This window comes from Myxine glutinosa, chromosome 5 (genome assembly GCF_964187855.1).
Source record: "Myxine glutinosa chromosome 5, kmMyxGlut1.1, whole genome shotgun sequence".
Classification (NCBI taxonomy): domain Eukaryota; kingdom Metazoa; phylum Chordata; class Myxini; order Myxiniformes; family Myxinidae; genus Myxine; species Myxine glutinosa.
In genome coordinates, this window is record NC_136265.1 from 83,575,383 (window position 1) to 83,598,775 (window position 23,393).

The window sequence follows — 23,393 nt, forward strand, 5'->3', positions numbered from 1 at the left end:
TTTAATGATCAATATGTACACTCTCAAAACCGCAACACTGCACCCCTCCTAACCCTAACAACCTTTAATTAATCAATAAGTACACTCTCAAAACCCCAACACTGCACCCCTCCTTCGCCAGGCTCATCCTCGAGCCGAACCCACACAAGTGAGTATGACCGGTTCTGATGCAAGGGTCAGGACTACTTTTTTACTTAGTGTGACACATCGGTGTGATTTCCCTCTACATTTACTCTAACACCCTGTGTGTGACCGTTTTAAACACTAGATATGTCCCACCTACTGCGTTGTGTACTAACTAACAGACTCACGCCCACAATTAACCGAATTACGGAAAGAATTCCCAAACTATACATAAAGCCGGTGGGGAGCATGTTATTTACAAGACTAATCTACTTATTTACAACACTACAACCCAGGACCTGTTCTTTTGTGGGAAAGAATTTGAGGAATTTGGAGAGGAAGAAACACAGAATGCACTGCACTGCACCAATACACCATAAGTTCAAATGCACCAGAAATGCACAATCATCAAAAAAATGCACAATCACATTTCAAAAATCATGATGTCTTGTGCTTGGCTGCTGGGCTGCTGCATCTTGGCTGCGTCTTCTTGCTTCGTCTTCGGTGTGCCATCATCAACACTTACAGTCTTCTTTCCTGACACACCAAAGGAAATAAAAAGGCACAAACCGTGTCCGTTTTCATTTCGGCCAGCAGGGCCAACTTAAGTGGTCCGACTGCATGGCATTGATGCCACTTAAAACAGTGGTCCGCAGGGCACAAGGTAATGTTTGCAGATTGTTTGCCCCAGCAAAGGTCCCAGGCCACAGAACGTGTGGTCCATAGGTGTACTGGTGCAGGCAACAGGCAGCAGGGTGCAGCGCAAAAGTGCAGCCGCACAGCTCAGTGTTCCTGCACCCTCCCCTCATCAAAAGATATGGGTCCATGGGTGGGGAGGAAAGACAAAGCAGAGAGTTTAGCGGGGCAAGGGCGCAAGGGTACACGTCAAAACAAGGTAATGCAACATGAGGAGCACGGGAGAGCGAGCGGAGAAAGCTCGTCCCTAGCCGTACGTAACCCCCCATGTCAACATACACTACCCTTGCCCCTCCCCGTATTTACACTTTACAAATTCCGTCTCTACCGTCTTGTCTCTTCTATCCCCCTCTATGCCAAATTCGTTTCCAATCCCTCCGAAGAAGGAAGAGATGGAATATTACAATGTCACACTCACGTCGAGATGCATCTCACATTCCAAACAATTGCAAAAACTTGGTGTGGAGTTCTGTCACCTTGGTGAGTGGATGTGGATGGTGCGAAGGGATTCTGATCCTAGCTATCCTCTAATTGACATTAACTCACTTTACTCTACCCAGGGTCTTGCCCTGCCAATCAATTGGGCATCATTACACTATGTGGTTCTAAAAAACAATTCCCATTGACCCACCCTGTGGTGCCCTACCAAATTTGGGGTCTCACTCCCCCATTTTTTCTATCTGTGCCTTCGCACAATTTCGGGGCTGGGTCGTGTGGCTCTACCAGCAGGTCCTACTTACCTGCGCACCTCCGCCACTGAAGTCGCCAATCGAGCTTGCCTCGCTCCTACCAACTACCCTAAACTGGGGAAGGCCCTCCTGGCTCTCTCACCCCTCTGATGCCCTCTCTGGCATTGGGCTACCCGGGTCCTTCTCTCGGATCCTCGGGCCCCGCTGAACACTACGCTGAACTCTAACTGGCTCCCAGAGCCTACCTGCGGCCTCAACTGGCCGACAGACTACCAGTGGCGGAGTGCTCATTTAAACATACTCACCAACAGGCTCACACGCCCAGCCATTCCACTCACTCATGCACCCCTCAAAGCAACAACTTGCTATTCCCTGCACCACAGATGTCAATATCCAAACAATTTACCTAAACCCTCTACCTAACTTTAAACTACCCTCCCCGGGTATTCATGAAGGGGTCCATCCTCCCCCATCCACTCCTTCGCACCATGCACTCCACACCACTCATACCACACCATTTACTCCCACCATTCCACACCATTCAGTATTCTCACTTGCACGCCATGCAAGTCAATCACTCAACACACTTACACTTATCCTCAATACACCACCCATACACTTTCTCTGGTCATCCCCGACCATTGCCTCATTTCACCAAGCTCAACAATAACGAGATTCTCACACACACAACCATTCTCGACCAATGCCTCATTTCACCAAGCCCAAGAGGCACCCACAATTACACACACACAGCATCATTTAACTAACTATTTCCCTCTAATACTGGTGCTTTCCCCCATCTTCCCTTATACTAAGCACTTCCCTCGTCATTATCATTCATCTAATCTGACGACGTCCCCCCTACCTGTATCAAGGTCTCTACTTAAATCTTGTCCCTACTGTCATCTCTCTAAATCCTTGACATTATCTGAGCCCGCCCTCGGCTATTTCACACTGTCAAACCCCATAATCTATAGCTCATGTGCCCCAACTAATGTGAGGGATGGTAGAGGTACCATCCCTCTACATCGGACACTATTTCCCACTATCACCCCCCAGTCCTCTCGCACTATGAGCCCGCATCATTAGAGGTACTGGGTGGCCGAGGCGATCCATGAGGGCGCCTGCTCGCCGGTGTAGGGTCTTAACCGGTCGGCATGGACGATCCGAGGGAGGGCTCGTGGCCCCATTTTGATCTTAATGACCATGTCACAGATTTGCGACAGGACGACCCCCGGGCCTTGCCAGGGAGAGGTGAGTTTAGGACACCTGCCCTTCCGCCTCCGGGGATTGAAGAACCAAATCTTCATCCCCGGAGCGTACTGACTCCCCTGGCTCCGGTGGTCGTACCTGCGCTTCATCTTGGCACCCGTCAGCTGAAGCTGGCGGTGTGCGAAGGCATGGACTCTCTCCATGCCTTCCTCTAAGTGACGTGCATAGCCCTCCCCCGGCGGTCTATCAGTGGACTCTGGCATGGGACCGCATAGCAGGTCGGCGGGAGCCCGCAACTCCCGCCCATACATCAGCCCGCAACTCCCGCCCATACATCAGCAACGCTGGGCTGCATGCGGTGGCTACGTGCTGGCTAGTTCAGGAGGCCATTAACAAATATGGGAGATGTTCGTCCCAGTCGTCCTGACGGGTGGTGGTATATAACGCCAATTGTTGAATCAGGGTTCGGTTGAATCTTTCCACCATCCCGTCAGATTGAGGTCTGAAGGGCGTTGTCCTTGTTTTCCTAATTGACAGGAGACTGCACACATCTTTTAACAATTGACTTTCAAAATTTCGACCCTGGGTCGGTGTGCAGCTCCTCTGGAATCCCATGCCGACATACAAATCCTTCCACGAAGGCCTGTGCTACCACCCCGGCTTCTTGGTTGGGGAGGGCATAGGCCTCCGGCCACTTGGTGAAATAGTCCATTACAACGAGGATGTACTTGTTACCTTGGCGGGTGCGGGGTAGTGGTCTTAGAATATCCATAGCCACTGACTCAAGGGGGGCCCCCACCTGGTGTAATTGAAGGGGGGCCCTCATCCTCCGTGCTGGTCCCTTTTTAGCAGTACAGGCGTCGCATCTCCGACACCAGTCCTGTATATCGCTCCCCATATTTACGCAATAGAACCTCCGGCGGACCCGAGATGTTGTCTTTGTCCTGCCCAAATGGCCGCCAGAGCGGGTACCATGCACCTGCTGTAATATTATATTCTTAAATTTGTCTGGGACTATCACCAGCCAGGAAGTTCTCTCAGAGGGAATCTCTACCCACTTGCAGTATAAGATGTTATCTTTCAATTCCAGGGTTTGCCACTGAGCCCAATATGCCTTTGTTGGTGCCCCGAGGGGGGTGACCTCTTCCCCATGAGGTGTTTGCCCCAATCGAACCCATTCGTACACCGGTCCCAGTACGGGATCCTCCCGCTGGGCCATGCTCCAAGCCAAAGTTCCAAATTCTTCATCTGCGGTTAGTGGCAAAATTGGCCCTCTCACCCAGGTTGCACGGACTACGAGGGTCGGGATGGAGTCTGACAATTGCTCCCTCTCCTCGTGTCTTGCACAAAATTTACAGTTTTCCCCCAAACAAGGACGTCAAGAGAGTGCATCGACATTCCCATGGGCCTTCCCGGCCGTATGGGTCACACTGAAATCGTACTGCTGCAACTTTTCCAACCACCTTGCAATTTGGCCCTCAGGTTCTTTGAACCGGAGGAGCCATTGCAGGGGGGAATGGTCAGTTCGAACCAGAAATTTCCGCCCGTTCAAGTATGGGTGGAAATGGCTCATGGCAGCCAGCATAGCCAATAACTCTTTGCGAGTGACGCAATAATTTCGCTCGGGCCTACTCATGGCCCGACTATAATATGCGATCACCCTCTCCATGCCCCCCTGTGTCTGGGACAAAACCGCGCCCAATCCTTCCTGGCTTGCATCCGTGTCCAGGGTAAATGTCCCGTCACTAGTGGGGTAAGCTAGAATGGGTACGGATGTCAAACACCCCCTCAATGCTAGGAAGGCCTCTTGGCACTCCCTTGTCCAATTAAATCGCGTCCCCTTCTCCGTAAGCCGGTGAAGGGGCCGGGCCAACTCTGCAAATTTTGCCACAAAGTGCCGGTAGTAGGAGCAGAGCCCCAAAAATCCCTGCACCTCCTTAATGGTACGTGGTGCGGGCCACTCCTCTACCGCTGTAATTTTGCCTGGGTCTGTTTTTACCCCCTCGCGACCAATGACGTGACCTAGATAGGCCACCTCTCTAGCAAACAAAGTGCATTTACTCGGACTCAACTTCAACCCTGCCTGTCTGAGGCACCCAAACACCTGGTCCAAATTAGCTATTGCTTGGGGGAATGTTTTAGCATGTACCAGGACGTCATCCAGGTACACCAGGCATGACTGCCATGGCATGCCGCCCAGTACATGCTCCATCAATCGTTCAAAGGTGGCGGGGGCATTACACAAACCAAACGGCATCACAGTGAACTGATACAGCCCATTACCTGTGGAAAATGCCGTTTTCTGCTTCCTGCCCTATCCATCTCCACCTGCCAATACCCACTCTTGAGGTCCAAGGTTGAGAACCAATTTGAGCCCACAACGGCATCGAGGGTATCGTCAATTCTTGGCAGGGGATACGAGTCTTTGAGTGTCACGTTGTTTAGCTGGCGATAGACCACGCAGAAACGCGTGGTCCCATCTTTGTTTTTAACCAGCACAACAGGTGACATTCAAGGACTTCCCGAGGGCTCGATGATACCTGCATCGAGCATTTTTTCTACCTGCACATCAGCTTCCTCCCTCTTGCTCCAAGGGAGCCGTCGGGCGGGCTGACGAATAGGCCGGGCCTCACCGGTGTGGATCTGATGTTTCACCAGCCCCGTACGTCCAATATCCTCGGAGGACAAGGAGAAGATATCCAAATGGGTTTCAATCAATTTGTGTAAGGCCTCCCTCTGGGTATCCTCCAACTCTACACTACTTCGACTTACCATCTCACAAATGGGATCGGGCCAATTCCTAGTACTTTTTGAAGACTCCCTCTGGGGCCGGCTCGGCTGGACGTTCTCGCCCCTCACTGCCGCGACTTTGTTAACTGGGGTGCAGCCGGCTATCTTCGTGGCCCGTCCTATAGTGCGTGGTTCCGTACTAATATTAATTACTCGGACGGCCACCACAGGCCCGTCCGTTTTTACGAGGGTGCGGCCCACGATTAAACCCTGGATGGACCACTGCCACCGGTTCGACTAGGCCGCAGGACTCCTGCCATGTTGGGCGAGCTAGCCATTGGGCCGGCACGATTGCCTCAGCCCTCGGGGGAATGGTCACGGCCTCAGAAGCCTCCAGCTCTGTCCTCTCGGCCGTGCTCACCCCTCCCAATGGCAGCTCATCTATTCCCACTTGCAGGGTCCCCCGGCACAAATCGATTTTACAACCGCTGGCAGTCAACAAATCCAACCCGATGAGGCATGGGTCGCACACCACTGCCACCCAAACTTCTATCTCCCTCTTTACCGACCCCAACTTGAGGGTTACAAAGCCACGCCCTATGATGGGGGCCGTTACCCCGGTAGCCAGCTGCAAACTATGCTTTTCCAGACGCTGGATTTTATCCCAGCCGTCTGCACTCGATTTAAGGATCACAGGGCTGATGATCGTGGCGCTAGCTCCTGTGTCCACTACGGCGTCTACCACCACGCCGGCAATTTTGCACCGAATTGTTAAGCTACCTGTACCAATTTGGCCACAATAGATGACCTGTTGTGTCAATGAGGGCACTTCTCCATCCCCTACTGCCGAACACGGCCCTGCATGATCGGCACATATTAGTTTCCTGGGCCCTAGTGGGGGGGGGGGGGTGTGTCTGGGGTCGGCTAGCCCGACCCGTACGAGGTGGAGTTGATGGTCTCGGCTGCCGGGGTCCATCCCGGCGCGGAGCTCGACACTCCCACGCACGGGGACCCAGCCGTCTGCAATTAAAGCACCTCACCTGGTAAGGTGCCTGCCTCCGGAATTCCAAATTGCCCCCCCCCCCCCCCTGCAGGTCCTAATTGGGGCATTTGTCCGTGGCCTACTGTGTGCCACCTCCGGAGCTGCCAGCCATGGTCCAGATCCCGCCAGGCGCTGGTCCACCAGCCTTCAGACCATGCTTTCCAGGTCAGGGCCCCTTTTGGGGGCAGACCCCCTCAGGGGGCCGCCACCAGCCACGGGCCCTACCTGTCGCACCGCCACTGGGTGGCGCTCGCTTCCCCGGGCCAGGGGCCTCGCTGCTTCCCAACGGGCTGCAGCGTCGGCCGCCTGGCTCAAGGTCCGCGGGCGCCACTTGGCGAGCTGTTGCTGCAGCTCGGGGTCAGGGAGGTCTGAATGAAATGATCCAGCGCCAGGCTTTCCTGGGAGATCGCTGCCATTTCCGCGTGTGCGATCCCGACTGCGCGGCGAATATCATAGACAAGCTCCCCGATGGTCTCCTGGGGCTTCCGTTTTCACACTGCGACCTGACCTTTAACAAGCTCGCTCTGCTGTTCTACGCCGAATCGGTTAATTAGGGCGGAGCGGAGTTCTGGCAGCGTGATAGCATCCGGTGGTAAGGCCGTCAGAACCTCCGCCGCCACGCCGCGCAGTGCCCCCACAAGGTGTGCTCCACCTTCGTCCGGATTCCAACCGTTCCCCCTACACACGTGGTCAAATTGCGCCAGGTACACCCTCAAATAACTCTTGCCGTCATACGGCGCGAGTGGAACCTTATGGCCGCCCGAAGGCCGGACCCCGTGGGTCGCTCCTTGCGGGTTTAACGCGGGGCCGAATCGTTCGGGCCCCCACAGTACTGTACTCCCCAGGGGCTCGCGTGCGTCCCCCATCCCTCTAAATACTGCCCCTGTCGGTGTCGATGCCTGGGTTGCCTCTCTGCAACCCCACTACCCATTCCATTCTTGCACACCCCGGCTCACCAACACCTCTCACACTCCCCATGGTCGGACATCCCTGTGCACACTCTCTCTCCACGCACCCCGAACCAGTCGCACACCTTACCATCGGCCTCTCACGAATGCCCGGGTCTATTCCAACTCCCACGCTCGTCGAACCTCCCCTCACACCATATACATTTCTGACATTATCGCCACTCACCTCGGCGCTTCTTCCTTTTAGCTCCTCCTCCGCCACCTGCAAACTCTTTATTTGGTTAGCAAGCACGTCATCACGATGTGAACACAGACCTTGTACAAATTCCATCACCTCCTCCTTTATTTCATTTTTAGTCTCCCTCCGTCTCTTTTTAATTTCACTCACCCCTGCTTCTACCTCCTCTAATTTTTGTTTCACCTCTTCTATTTCCCGGTGCACCCCCACAATTTCTTCTTCTAAGGCCACCTTGGTCGTCTCTATATGGGTCCTGACTTCTCGTTCCCTCGCCCCCAACGTCTCTACCACCTCATCCAACCTCTTTGTCAGCCCCTCGTGTACCATCTGACATTCTTTCTTCGTCGCTGTCAGTTCTTTATTTATTTATTTTTGTGCTGATTTCAGCCCCCCTATCACGTCCGTGTTCTTACCCACTTGTTATTTTTGCTCTTTTAGTCCCACCGTCAGCTTCTCTACTTCCCACGTCAATTCCTCTATACCTCCCTGTAACCTAGCCGTACTCTTCCTCACCTCCTTCTCCACACGCTCCTCGCACTGCTTTACCTCATCGCGTACCCCCGCGACCTCTTCGTTCAACCCGCGCCTTACGTCCTCCCCCATTTCTTCTATTTCCCTCTTAGATGCCACACTCATTTGTTCCAATTCGTGCTTTTGTGCATCCATTTTGCTTTCCAGCCCGTTTTTTACCTCCTCTAATTGATCCCCCATCTGTTTTATTTCCTGGGCGGATTTATCCCCCATTTCCCTCAATTGTCCCCCCATTTTGTTTTCCAACCCCGTTAACCCGTCCTTCATTCCTTTCATTTGATTCTCTTGGGTGGCCATCCTGTTTTCCAACCCCAGTAACCCCTTTCATTTCTTTTATTTGGCCACCCATGTCCTTCAATTGGCCCCCCATTTCCTTCATTTGGTCCCCCATTTTGTATATTTGGCCCCCCATTTTGTTGGCCCTCTATTTTGTTTTCCAACCCTTCAATTTTATTACTTTGCACCACGAAGCATGCCTTGATTTGCACCATTAAGGTGCCCATATCCATTGGCGCCGCGGGCTCGGCTACTGCGGCCATGTGTGCGGCGCCGCCATTTTCTTCACCTGCCGGCTGCCACCCCTACTGCTGCACCCTCATCAATGCGCTCCTCTTCTTCCCATTCTTCCCGGGGGTCCTGGGTTATCGATTCCAATTCCTCTACCTCCTCATTTACCCCCACCGGCATCCGACCGTCTTGGTTATCCATGGCACGATGTTAAATTTGGGTTTTGATAATAAATTTTGGCCGCTCGTAATTTGAGTGCGTTAGGTGCACTTCGGGTCAAATCCCGCTCTCCGACACCAATTGTTGCGGATCTCCTCATCGGCCTTTCCCCTTACCAAGGGGGGATTAGTCCCCTTGGCTTTTACTAGCCGACGGGATCCGGGGCTATGACGTTCCTTCCGGACTGCGTTGAGTAGGGTGGTAGGCCGAATTCCTATTACCTAAGTACCAACGCCGCCCAGGAAGTAAGGAAATAAACCCTGCCCAAATCACGGTTATAGGTGGAAACGCCGAGCGAGAGCGAACCGTGACCCGGGCCGTTAACAAGGACTATAACCGATCCGAGCGGTTCTGATCGTGCCACGCTTACCCAATGGAGGAAAACACTGATACGGTCGAATTAGGAAGAAACAAGGAAGAACAGATTTATTTGCAATTTGTACAGGAAAGAGAAGAAGAACACACAGTGCAGCCTTATTACAGTCTTAACTTAGCCCAGGACACGGGCCCGTTTCACACTCAGACACTCACACGGGGATTGCAGATGGTCAGGGCGATGGTCCAAGGATGATGGCGTCCAGGCAGTTCACTCCGGTCCTTGACTCGCGCCGCGAAGAAGATGGTCAGGGGGGCAGAAGCTCCCCTCGGGTGGTTGGCACGGATCGGACAATTACGGGGTTAAATGCGGGGCAAAAGGTAAGGCTGGCTGGCGGTTACTTGCGACCATGGTCGCGTACGTAATAGATTAACCGGGCTTGGCGGTTATACTTGCGGTCACGGCCGCGTACGTAATAGGAGAACTAGCGCTATATGTGCTCCAAATACAGTTCAATGGCAAATCGCCTCTCCCGCAGAAGTCCTTTTAGCACCGTCCTCATACAAAGCGCGTATCCTCTTCAAGTTCTCTTTCAACGAATCCTTTATCATGCGCAAGCCCAAACATGCGAGTCCTCGACAGTCCTTTCGCACGAGTCCTTCGCTCGTCAGTCCTGTACAAGGGCTTTCTGCATGCGCTTATATAGCCTTTTCAGCGAACCTTCCAGCACTTGCTAGATACGCCTTTACCACGCCCTCTCAAGCCATGCCCACCGAGCCCTGGTTGGTTGTTGCCCTTACCGTCACCGCCTTCTGACGTGCTGCTTGATGCGGCCACACCTCGTCCTCGCGCTCCTCCCTCTTTCCAGGCCTACCTCATGGCATTTGACTGGTTTCGAGCGAACCCAAGGGCAGCGAACGCTGCTGGCGGCCAAAGCATAACAAACTGCCGCGGTAGCCCAAAGCGTAACAAATTGAGGGAAGCCAAATGGAGCGCGGGATCGATTATGCCCATGATGGAGATTGGAGGGTGGCTCCAAAATGAAAAGGACCTAAGCTTATTATTTATTTACACAACGCAGGTATCACTAGTAGAAATGGCCTTATCCTCACACATACTTTTTTTTTTTTTTTTTTTGTATACAAGATCGAGGCTCGTGAAAGAGCGAACATTAATCACACAGAAAGACAAACCGACACATAAAACATATAACATCGGGAGCGGTAGACAAGATGGGGAGAGAGGGGGAAGGACACAAACACAACATTTGAGAGCAGGGACCGAGAGACATGGAGACATCGAGAGATCTGAGAGAGGGCGAGGGCTTTGGGGCGGGGGGCATGGGAAGGGGGCGGTGGGAGAGGTATAAAACATATGGACACTGCCAGGACTTCCAGGAAAGAAGTTGGAATTTCAAACAAGGTGGATCTGGGGTGAATTAGCGGGGGTAGAAAAGATCAAGGTTTTGGATGGGGGAAGATAAGAGATGGTGGTGAACAGCTGTTTTAAAGACCTGGAGGGAGGAGTGGGATTGAAGGGAGTGAGGGAGTTTGTTCCAGAGGCGGGAGAAAAGAGGAATGAAAGAGTGAAGGTGAGCAGAGAGCCGAGATTTCGGCAGTTTAACCATCAGAGGGTTGCTGGCAGATCTTGTGCGACCTGTAGGAATATTTGGGGGACAGAGCACAGAGACATACTATGACATAACTAATGTTCTAAGTGGGCCTACGTGTTGCTTGTGGACTAACTATGGGGGCAAACCTTTAACCTTTAATTGATCAATATGTACACGCTCAAAACCGCAACAATATATATATATATATATATATATATATATATATATATATATATATATATATTGTTGCGGATCTCAGATGTCGGCCTTCCCCCTTATCAAGGGGGGATTAATCCCCTTGTCTTTTTACTAGCCGACGCGATCTGGGGCTATCACGTTCCTTCCGGTCAGTGCTGAATAGGGTGGTATGTCGAATTAGTCCTATTACCTAATTACCAGTGCCTCCCGGGAAGCAAGGAAATAACACCGCCCGAACCATGGTTTTAGTGGACACGCCGAGCGATAGCGAGCCGCGATTCGGGCCATTAACAGAAACTAACCCGATTTGAGCGGTTTCTAATCGTGCCACGTTTACCCAATGGAGAAATCACTAAGATGGTGGAATTAAGAGGAAACAGGAAGAACAAGTAATTTATTACACACTTTGTACAATGAAGAAGAAGAAGAAGAAGAAGCAATGTACAGTGAAGAAGAAGAAGCAGATACACAGGGCAGCCTTATACAGTCTTACTTATCCCTGGACACGGGCCCGTTCACACTCAGACTCAGACTCACACGGGGGTTGTAGATTGTCGGGGTGAGGGTCCACAGATGGCGTCCACAGCTCGCTGTGGTCCCCGACTTGTATGGCGGTGAAGATGGTAGACGTCAGGCAAGATCTCCGCGTGTCATTGGCGTGGATCGGACAATTATATGGGGGGGGGGGGGTCGGTAAGCTGGGCGATTACACTGGCGTGGCCGGGTACGTAATAGATATATCGGCGCTTTATACGCGTGCCCAGTATAGTTCAATACAATGCGCCGCTTTCACAAGTCCTCTGCAATGTGCCACTCCAGCAATGCATTCACAACGACAAGTACTTTAACACAGGGCGCTCTCCAATCAGGCCTCTTTCAATACGAGCTCGCTCAGTCCTTTCAATACGCGAGTCCTTTGACGCTCTTCACTTGAGAGTCCTTCCAACAAAGCGCCTTTCCCAATAGTCCTGTTAAGGGCTTTGTGTGCGCGCTTATATAGCACTGCCCAGCGAACCCTCTGGAACCTCTAGCCACACCCTGTTAGGCGATGTCGCCTCAGCCCTGATTGGCTGGTGGCCCTTACAGTCCCCCTGCTGCCGATCCGATCTCAGCCTCGCTGCCGCTCCACCCCCTTTTTGGACCTACCTCGTGTCACTGGGCTAGTTCCAGCAAACCAGCAAACCAAGAGCAGCAAACGCTGCTGGTAGCCAAAGCGTAACAAACTGCGAGCATCCCAAGCGTAACAAACTGCCAGTTGTCAAATGGGGCGCGGGATGGATTCTGCCCAACGAGGTGGAATTTGGAGGGTGGAGGCACAATGGTTGGAGCCTATTCTTATTTGTTTTACACAACGCAGATGATAACTATTGGAAATGGACTTATCTCACATATACTAACAAATAACTAACGTTCTAAGGTGAGGAACCACATTTGTGGTTCTAAATATATTAACAACCAAAGTTATTCGGGTCTTTTTGGAATGCCCTGGACAACCTAAAAATACCTCGCTTCTCTCTCTTGCTCACCTTGGCAGCAAACAATCCACTACATAGTTTAAACTTGCCGAAAAATACCTTGCTTCTCTCTCTCTTGTTCATCGTGGCAGCAAATAATCCATTACGTATGTTTATACTTGCCGAAAAATACCTTGCTTCTCTCTCTTGTTCATCGTGGCAGCAAATAATCCACTACGTATGTTTATACTTGCCTAAAAATACCTTGCTTCTCTCTCTTGCTCACCTTGGCAGCAAACAATCCACTACATATGTTTATACTTGCCTAAAAATACCTTGCTTCTCTCTCTTGCTCACCTTGGCAGCAAACAATCCACTACATATGTTTATACTTGCGAAAAATACCTTGCTTCTCTCTCTTGCTCACCTTGGCAGCAAACAATCCACTACGTATATTTGTACTTGCCGAAAAATACCTTGCTTCTCTCTCTTGCTCACCTTGGCAGCAAACAATCCACTACGTATATTTGTACTTGCCGAAAAATACCTTGATTCTCTCTCTTGCTCACCTTGGCAGCAAACAAGCCACTATGTATGTTTATACCTGCCATCGTATTTATGCAAATTAATATGATAATTTAATTTAATATTTCAGGTCACAGTTCAGGTGTTATTGCTCTCCTCTCATGTTTAGCAGTGATCGTGATAATCGACCATACAGGAAATAAAGATGAGGCAAAACATTACAGGGTGAAGCAAATGTACTCTCTAAATTTGGGATAATCCATCATTTGTGCTACAGAAAATCCATCATTATTGTTGGGGAATCAGGAAGCCTCACTTCAGAAAGTTGGAACCGCATGTGGCTGCACATCATGTCGAAGGGTTGGCCAGTTTCATGACCTCTGACACGCGTTTTATTGAAAAGCGCTGGGTACCCAAATAGATTATCGCTTGACAAAGCAAAGCTGAGGTTCCAGTCGTCGCCGTAGCGGTAAAGTATATTCAGAACTGTACTTCCTGCTGTCTTGTGGGTCTTCATAAACATTATGTGATGGCGTGGTTTGCATTCCTCTGGCCTGACCTCGGTTGACTTCTGCCCCGCTGTGCTTTTTGACTGCAATAGGAGGTGATCCGTTCCATGTCCTCTGAGGGAAGTGGTGTTGATAGTGCCGACTTTCCCTGGAAGATGCAGCGACATCACATGTCTCACTTTGCTTGACAATTCACTTGATCAATCACCACATAATGGATTTATTGTCAGTAATTAACCCCTTTGTACCAGTGATCCACACATAGAACAATCCAAAAAATTCATTTTGTCCTGTATTGCATTTCTTGTTGCATGGAACGTATTGATAGAAACTACCACCATACCTTGGCTTTCGCTTCCCAGGATGGCAGATACTGAGTCAGCAGCGATGTGTTGTAGACCAACAACAAGCTCACTAGAAATATATAAGTACACAGAAACAGGGTTAAAAAAAAAATCAAAACAGTTTTACAAAGGAGAGAGGGAGGGAGAAAGGGAACCGTGAGATCGAAAGAATTCCTTTAGCTTCACAATTTCGTGTTAAAATAACCATCAGGACCATCAGTTGAGAAAGAAAGATGGAGAGTTTTTTTTAAAGTTTAAATTAATTAAAAAGTAAAGCAGACCTTTTGAAGTGCCTTTGATAGAAACCATTCCAAATACCAGGAAAAAAATGTTGATACATTCACATATCTAACTAGAACAGCACTCAGTATAACACATAACTCCACAAGGCTGAAGTTACCATTTTGTATCCCACTGCTAGGCCGGATCTGGATCCTGACATGAACCAAAATCGAATCGCTTGTTCTTGTCGTCTAACCAATTCATCCACCCAGTTTTGTCCTCATCCGTCCACAACTTTTTGAAGTATCATGTGTTACGTGCTCCTCCCGAAACCCCGGTCACGGTGTACCTCCGAGCCCCGAGAGGAGTCACGGCAGAAAGATGTGTTATTCTGTATGTCAAAGATCAATGGTGAAACCACACCAATTGTTACCAACAAACAAGTATTGTATTAAGGTCACACAAGAATAACAGTACAATAACAATATGAATTAATTGTACAACCAATATATCATTCCTATGATGGTACCATCAGTTTCATACAATGTAACTCACTGTGCTCCAAGTGAGCGAAAAGAACATTCCCAATGTCTCTATCCCGGCATCAAAGCAAAGTCGATCCACGCTCTAGTGATCGTCAGAACGATGTCGTATCGAGACCAGAATCCCGTTCTGTTGACAGTCACACTGCCAAAGATGGGCAAAGGTGTCCTCAAGAGGCGACTGGGAAATCACACCTTCGGGTATGGACGTTCAACGGCTCCCAATCGGCGAACCGCAAATTCCCACTCAAAATCCACATTACACACACACACACACACACACACACACACACACACACACACACACACACACACACACACACACACCAGGTTAACGTCTGGATGCGGTGAAATGGTAGAAGCGAGGTGAAGAGCCTGGAGCGATCCGAAATCGGGCGCGAGGCAAAATGGCCAATGGCCCGTACTCGAGACGTAACGTCACTCCAACGATACTCTTCGGAATCAACCACAAAACCTGACACACAGGTTTATCTGTCACAGCGATAACAACTCTGTCGCAGGAATCCCTTTCCCAGGAAACCCAAAGTTCACTTGTGACCCCCGTTCGTCAGCATTTGCTCAAGACCTCCAAGCAGCTCGGCTCCTTCTCCGACCTCACTTGCTCTGCCTCTTCTTCCTCCTCTTCTTCGTATTCTTCTTCGTCCGGTTCCCGATCCGGTTTCCGTTTTTTAAAAAACATTATTTTTTTTTACCTTTTGAAAACAGTTATCTCCAATTCACTTCAACGATAACAATAATAGCACATGGAACCAAAAATGTTTACAGTGGATGAGAACCACAACAACAGAAGTGACGAATCCGTAACACATGCTATATATTGTTTTTGGCCCCATCTCAATGGTGAAAAATCACTTTAAAATTATCAGATACAGATTCAGATCTTCACCAAAATTCAATCAATTCGTCCTTGTCAAACATCCATACAACATATCCACCAAGTTTTGTCTGCATCCGTCCACAACCTTTTGAGATATCTTGCTCATAGCTAAACAGACAAACAGACAGGGCTGAAAAAATAACGTCCGTCCATCTTTGGTGGCAGAGGCAACAAATAGATTATTTGTATTTTTCTGGTGAAATGTGTTAACGTGTTCACATTTAAATGCAGAGATGAAAAATAAAAACATCCCCAATCAAGGTCAAACATATTAACTGCAGCAAGAAAAAAAGTAATTAAAGTCTCAACACTGAAACTATAACCCAAATATCCATACCTTGTCAGGTCATGGTAGATTGATAAGAAAGTTAGAAGGGTGGCACCAAAGGCCACAACCATCAGGTAGCGACGATGATGAAACCTCCACATGGCGGAGCACGAGGTTGGTCAGCACACATCAACAACACACACCTGTAAAGAACAAGAAAAATAACTTCACGTTTTAAACTTGGATATTAATGGACATTAAGAATGTTTTACACAATCTTACTATAATTCACCAAATGTCCATCTGTCCGTTTGAAGGTACCGCAAAAACGGCTCAACCGATCGCAACGATATTTTGGGTGGGTATTCCTGGGACCCCTTGGAGTAAAATAGGCTATATCGTATATTGTTTTTCAAATTTTTCCAAATTTTTCAATTTTCCAGTTTTTCCAAACACGATGGAATAATATTTACCGATATAAACAGTGGTGTGGCTTTTATTGAAATTCTACCAATACTGTTTAGATTTTGATGACAATTATAAACCTGCCACGAATGCGGAAGTGGACAGATGACGGCAATGCGCGGGTTTGAAAATATCCCAATACAACCATCATTCAATCGTAATGTTAAATCGTGAAACGTTAATTGTGTTAATCGTTTTGTTAAAGTATCAATTGATGATTGGAATTGAGGGAATACAATTACGATTTTGAATTCGTAATTGTATTCACCCAATCGTGCGGAACTTCACATCAGGATTTAAATATTTGTTTATGTTCAGAATGACGAACCTGCCGCGAATCCGGAAGTCGACAGATGACGGCAATGCGTGGGTTTGAAAATATCCCAATACAATCGTCATTCATCATTCAATCGTAATGTTAAATCGTGAAACGTTAATCATGTTAATCGTTTTGTTAAAGTATCAATTGATGATTGGAATTGAGGGATTGGAATCTCACAATTACGATTTTGAATTCATAATTGTATTCACCCAACCGCACGGAACTTCACATCAGGATTTAAATATTTGTTTATATCACGAATGTTGTTAAAAGTTTATTTTTTATATTAATGTTATTTAATTTGTGATTGGAGTTATGTTGTTTGGAATGAAAAAAGAGATGTCGAGTTCAAGTGAATGACGGAATGCCGTGACGGTTTCTACTTTCTAAACGTGAATTCGCAGATCACCATATGCAGATTCGCCATTGACTGGGTATGGAACAAACGTACCTGTTTGTTTGCGAACGGGTACGTTTTTCATGGAAGTCCCTCACGAACTTGCTGTCCATGTCTGACGTGCGACTGAAGGTGCTACAGGAATGTGGAATTTATTGGTCTCATGCTTTAGCATTCGCCATTTCTGCATTGTCTGTTTGCTTCTGGCCTCCCACCCAGGCGTAGCACGGGTACCTCACTAGTAACAAACAACACAGGTCATAATTTTGGAAAATAATCCCAAAGACCCCCACCGACTAGCCCCAATGTTGGCTTCATGCACCTAAGCACCCCCAACACCAAAAGCCCCAATCGCTGTAGTTCCTTCCAGAGCGAACAACTGCAATTTCAACAACAATTTGGTCAGTCACACAAAAATGACACCATGCTGTTAGGATTTCATCCCTCCCTCCCCCACAACCATCTCCATCATTTTTGCCTCCTTCACCGAAGGTGGACGAAGGTTATGTTTTCACTACTGTGTGTCCCATTTGTTACCTGGCATTATTATTTTTATTTTTTTTGCAAGTATGTTGATCACTCCGGTTTGTGTGTGTGTGTGTGTGTGTGTGTGTGTGTGTGTGTGTGTGTGTGTGTTTTGTGTGTGTATGTGTGTGTGTTTGTGTGTTTCTTTGTGTTTTGTTTGTGTGTTTGTTTGTGTGTTTGTTTGTGTGTTTGTTTGTTTGTGTGTTTGTTTGTGTGTGTGTGTTTGTTTGTGTGTGTGTGTTTGTTTGTGTGTGTGTGGAAGCGGTAAAGAGTAAAATCACATTTCCCCAGCCAATTTGCGTTTGAACAGTATATTTCCCACTGCTATACCCTCCCAATACTCTGGAGGGCAGTCTAAGACCACAAATGACAAATGCAATTAGGAGGTTGGCTCTAATGGCCCTTGAATGGCGTCTTTGCACTGCGCTGCTTTCCAGACGCCCTAACAACAGGGGTCTGCGCGGCACGGGAAGCCAGACATGTTTTCATAGACACTCGATCTCTCCTGTCCACAGTTTCCTCTCTATTGCTCCCAAGGCCAGATACTGTAGGCATTTCTCCCTCTCACGAACAAGCTCGTTATCGCCTTATTGCTTGTCCAAGCATTCCTTTCCCACTCAGTGAGGTCCATCCTGACCTGCTTCCTTCGCCTTGTACTCTTTGATTTATCAGTGTGGGATGATGGAAGGGGAGGGGGGAGGGGGGGGGAATGTTCATGTGGGTGATTTCAGGATATTGTCTCGTGGAGAAAGCAAATATATATGACCGCTGTAGTATATGGCTGGGAAAGTAAGGCTGGGAAAGCTGTAGTATATGGCAAATATATGGCTGGGAAAGCTTGAAGATTTCAGTGTATGGCTTGGGGCATCACTGGTGTACTGTGGGCATCTCGGATTGCTACTGGCTAATGAGATTCGCGTGCGATGTATCTTTGACGTTTCCTTGCCCATACACTGGGATGTCCATGCATGTTAAAGGTTCTATAATAAACCGCTTGTAAACAGTTCTAGTGCTTCCCGGGTTTCTTCCTGAGGGTGGGGGAGACGGGGGAGACGGGCGCCACAAATTCCTATATATTTTTGAGGTCAAAAGGCCAAAAGGTCAACATAGGCCAAAGGTCAACAACAATTTCAAATTTCTAAAATCCTCAATTTTAACCCGATTGACTTAAAATTTGTATAGGATTTTCATATCAGCAAACTGAATTCAACCACCAACTATTTTTTAGATCAGCATAGGCCAAAAGGTCAACATAGGCCAAAGGTCAACAACAATTTCAAATTTCTAAAATCCTCAATTTTAATCCGATTGACTTAAAATTTGAACAGGATTTACATATCAGCGAACTCAATTCAACCACCAACTATTTTTGAGGTCATCATAGGCCAAAGGGTCAACATAGGCCAAAGATAAACAACAATTTCAAATATCTAAAAACGTCAATTTTAATCCGATTGACTTAAAGTTTGTATAGGATTTTCATATCAGCAAACTGAATTCAACCACCAACTATTTTTTAGATCAGCACAGGCCAAAAGGTCAACACAGACCAAAGGTCAACAACAATTTCAAATTTCTAAAATCCTCAATTTTAATCCAATTGACTTAAAATTTGAATAGGATTTACACATCAGCTAACTGATTTCAACCACCAATTCTTTTTGAGGTCAGCATAGGCCAAAAGGTCAACATAGGCCAAAGGTCAACAACAATTTCATATTTCTAAAATCCTTAATTTTCATCAGATTCACTTGAAATTTGAATGGGATTTATATATCAGCGAACTCAATTCAACCACAAACTATTTTTCAGATAAGCATAGGCCAAAGGTCAACCACCTTTTTTTGAATTTCTAAAATCCTCAATTTTCATCCGATTGACTTAAAATTTGTATAGGATTTACACATCAGCTAACTGAATTCAACCACCAACTATTTTTGAGATCAGCATAGGCCAAAAGGTCAACATAGGCCAAAGGTCAACAACAATTTCATATTTCTGAAATCCTCAATTTTCATCCGATTCACTTTAAATTTGAATAGGATTTTCATATCAGCGAACTGAATTCAACCACCAACTATTTTTTAGATCAGCATAGGCCAAAAGGTCAACATAGGCCAAAGGTCAACAACAATTTCAAATTTTTGTAATCCTTAATTTTCATCCGATTCACTTGAAATTTGAATGGGATGTACATATTAGGGAACTCAATTCAACCACCAACTATTTTTGAGATAAGCATTGGCCAAAGGTCAACCACTTTTTTTTGAATTTCTAAAATCTTCCATTTTCAGCCAATTGACTTGAAATTTGAAGAGGATTTACACATCAGCTAACTGAATTCAACCATCAACTATTTTTGAGATCAGCATTGGCCAAAGGTCAACAACAATTTCAAATTTCTAAAATCCTCAATTTTCATCCGATTCACTTGAAATTTGAATGGGATTTACATATCAGCGAACTCAATTCAACCACCAGCTATTTTTGAGGTCATCATAGGCCAAAGGGTCAATATAGGCCAAAGGTCAACAACAATTTCAAATTTATAAAATCCTCAATTTTCATCCGATTCACTTGAAATTTGAATGCGATTTACACATCAGCAAACTGAAATCAACCACCAACTATTTTTGAGATAAGCATCGGCCAAAAGGTCAACATAGGCCAAAGGTAAACCACTTTTTTTGAATTTCTATAATCTCCCATTTTCATCCGATTGACTTGAAATTTGAATGGGCTTTACATGTCAGCTTACTGAAACCAACCACAAAATATTTTTGAGATCAGGATAGGCCAAAAGGTCAACATAGGCCAATGGTAAACAACAATTTCAAATTCTAAAATCCTCAATTTTCATCCAAATGACTTGGAATTTGAATGTGATTTTCATATGGGCGAACTGAACTCAACCACCAACAATTTTTGAGATCAGCGTAGGCCAAAAGGTCAACATAGGCCAAAGGTCAACCACTTTTTTCAAATTTCTAAAATCCTCAATTTTAATCCGATTGACTTAAAATTTGAATATGATTTTCATATCAGTGACTTGAATTCAACCACCAACTATTTTTGAGATTAGCATAGGCCAAAAGGTCAACACAGGCCAAAGGTCAACAACAATTTCAAATTTCTAAAATCCTCAATTTTTCATCCTATTCACTTGAAATTTGAAGAGGATTTACACATCATCTAACTGAATTCAACCATCAACTATTTTTGAGATCAGCATTGGCCAAAGGTCAACAACAATTTCAAATTTCTAAAATCCTCAATTTTCATCCGATTCACTTGAAATTTGAATGGGATTTACATATCAGCGAACTCAATTCAACCACCAACTATTTTTGAGGTCATCATAGGCCAAAGGGTCAACATAGGTCAAAGGTCAACAACAATTTCAAATTTCTAAAATCCTCAATTTTCATCCGATTCACTTGAAATTTGAATGGGATTTACATATCAGCGAACTCAATTCAACCACCAACTATTTTTGAGGTCATCATAGGCCAAAGGGTTAACATAGGTCAAAGGTCAACAACAATTTCAAATTTCTAAAATCCTCAATTTTCATCCGATTGACTTGAAATTTGAATGCGATTTACACATCAGCAAACTGAATTCAACCACCAACTATTTTTGAGATAAGCATCGGCCAAAAGGTCAACATAGTCAAAAGGTCAACCACTTTTTATAAAATTTCTAAAATCCTCAATTTTCATCCGATTGACTTGAAAATTGAATGGGATTTACATATCAGTTAATTGAATTCAACCAACATCTATTTTTGAGGTCAACATATTATGTCACAAGGTCAACATAGGCCAAAGATCAACGAGTTTTTATAAAATTTCTAAAATCCTCAATTTTCATCTGATTGACTTGAAATTTGAATGAGATTTACATGTCAGCTTACTGAAACAAACCACAAAATATTTTTGAGGTCAACATCGGCAAAAATGTCAACATAGGCCAATAGTCAACCACTTTTTTTTGAATTTCTAAAATCCTCAATTTTCATCCAATTGACTTGAAATTTGAAGAGGATTTACAGATTAGCGAACTGAATTCAACCACCAACTATTTTTGAGATCAGGATAGGCCAAAAGGTCAACATAGGCCAATGGTAAACAACAATTTCAAATTTCTAAAATCCTCAATTTTCATCCGAATGACTTGGAATTTGAATGTGATTTTCATATCGGCTACCTGAATTCAACCACCAACAATTTTTGAGATCAGCGTAGGCCAAAAGGTCAACATAGGCCAAAGGTCAACCACCTTTTTCAAATTTCTAAAATCCTCAATTTTAATCCGATTGACTTAAAATTTGAATATGATTTTCATATCAGTGAACTGAATTCAACCACCAACTATTTTTGAGATCAGCATAGGCCAAAAGGTCAAGATAGGCCAAGGGTCAACAACAATTTCAAATTTCTAAAATCCTCAATTTTTCATCCTATTCACTTGAAATCTGAATGGGATTTACATATCAGCTAACTCAATTCAACCACCAACTATTTTTGAGATCAACATAGGTCATAAGGTCAACATAAGCCAAAGGTCAAGCACTTTTTTTGAATTTCTAAAATTCTCAATTTTCATCCAATTGACTTGAAATTTGAAAAGGATTTTCATATCAGCTTACTGAAACCAACCACCAACTATTTTCGAGGTCAACATAGGCCAAAAGGTCAACATAGGTCAGATTTCCAAAATTGTCAATTTTAAACCGATTAACTTAAACTTTGAAGACTATTTTCATATCAGGTCACTGAATTCAACCACTAATTATTTTTGAGGTCAAAAGGATTCTGTACTGAGTTTCATTCTACTCTGTTCTGTTTTGCCAAGTGTCACTCCATGAGTGGTTTTTCATTTGTTTGTTTGTCTGTCTATCTGTGACCAGCATATCTCAAAAGGTTATGGGTGAATTTGGAAGAAACTCGATGGACAGTTTAGGTGTGTGACAAGGAAGAATTGATTCGATTTCGGTGAAGAGCTGGATACTATCATTTATTAAGTGATTCTTTTCCATTGAGTGATGGGGCAAAAACAATAATATAGCACGATATCTCAAAAAGTTATGGACGGATTTGTACTAAACTTGGTGGACAGTTTGGGTGTGTGACAAGAAAGAATTTATTTGATCTCGGTGAAAATCCAAATCCAGATCCGAGAATCTTGAAATTTTAAAAGCGATTCTTCACCATTGGGCCTCGAGTTGCTCTCTACTCTTGTTGTGCTTGTGTGTTATCACCGTCAACCACGGTCAACAACACCCACTCCTCCAATGTTGCAAAGGTTCACAGAGCTCCACAAAGTTCTCCGCACGATCACACATGAGACAGCCGCAGTCGACCGAGACATAAGCCAGTCTGAGAGAGATCCTGAGCGATTCTTCTTCCTCCTTTTTCGAACCTTCTCGCTCTCACGTGACGCCGTCCAATCACCCGAGCTCCATTGGATCACCCCATCTCCACGACCAATCAGTATATGCTACCCTACACAGTTCTATCTCCACGATGGTATTTCATCCCCTACCCCCACAAACGTAACAATATTTTGGTTCAGGCCCGGATCCAGATCCGGCGTATGAGTGGATGCAAAACATAAACTGTTCACCATAGCGGAGATGTACTCTCGACCTAGCATTCTAGTTTCATGATGCTTTCAAATCAACCTTAATATACAGAGTCTTCACAAATTACACCAAATTGCAGGGGGGTGAATGCTTTTGCAGGACATTGACCAATCGAGTAAACTTCCGCCTCCGGTTCCTCCGGCGAGAACCTCTGCTTGCGGTTCCTCTAGTGAGGAAGTGTCCTTCAAGCTCTCCACATCATCAAAGTTAAGTATTTTCCCATTCGTGTCTTTGTCAAATTTCCACTGGTTATT

The 23,393-nt window shown here is 46.2% G+C and overlaps 1 protein-coding gene across 4 annotated transcripts in view; it reads right to left on the bottom strand.

The window, feature by feature from the left end:
* Window positions 1–23,393, bottom strand: part of LOC137427409 (galactose-3-O-sulfotransferase 2-like) — a 57,571-nt gene that overhangs the window by 30,646 nt on the left and 3,532 nt on the right. For 2 of the 4 annotated variants that reach the window (XM_078778231.1, XM_078778232.1), the window contains exons 2-4: window positions 15,853–15,986; window positions 13,853–13,923; window positions 13,317–13,657 (exon numbers count right to left, since the gene is read on the bottom strand). In XM_078778231.1, coding sequence (XP_078634357.1) covers window positions 13,317–13,657; window positions 13,853–13,923; window positions 15,853–15,944 — 504 coding nt within the window. In that variant the 5' untranslated portion in view covers window positions 15,945–15,986. The remainder of the gene's footprint in view (window positions 1–13,316; window positions 13,658–13,852; window positions 13,924–15,852; window positions 15,987–23,393) is intronic. The other 2 variants (XM_078778234.1, XM_078778235.1) reach the window with 1 other exon arrangement.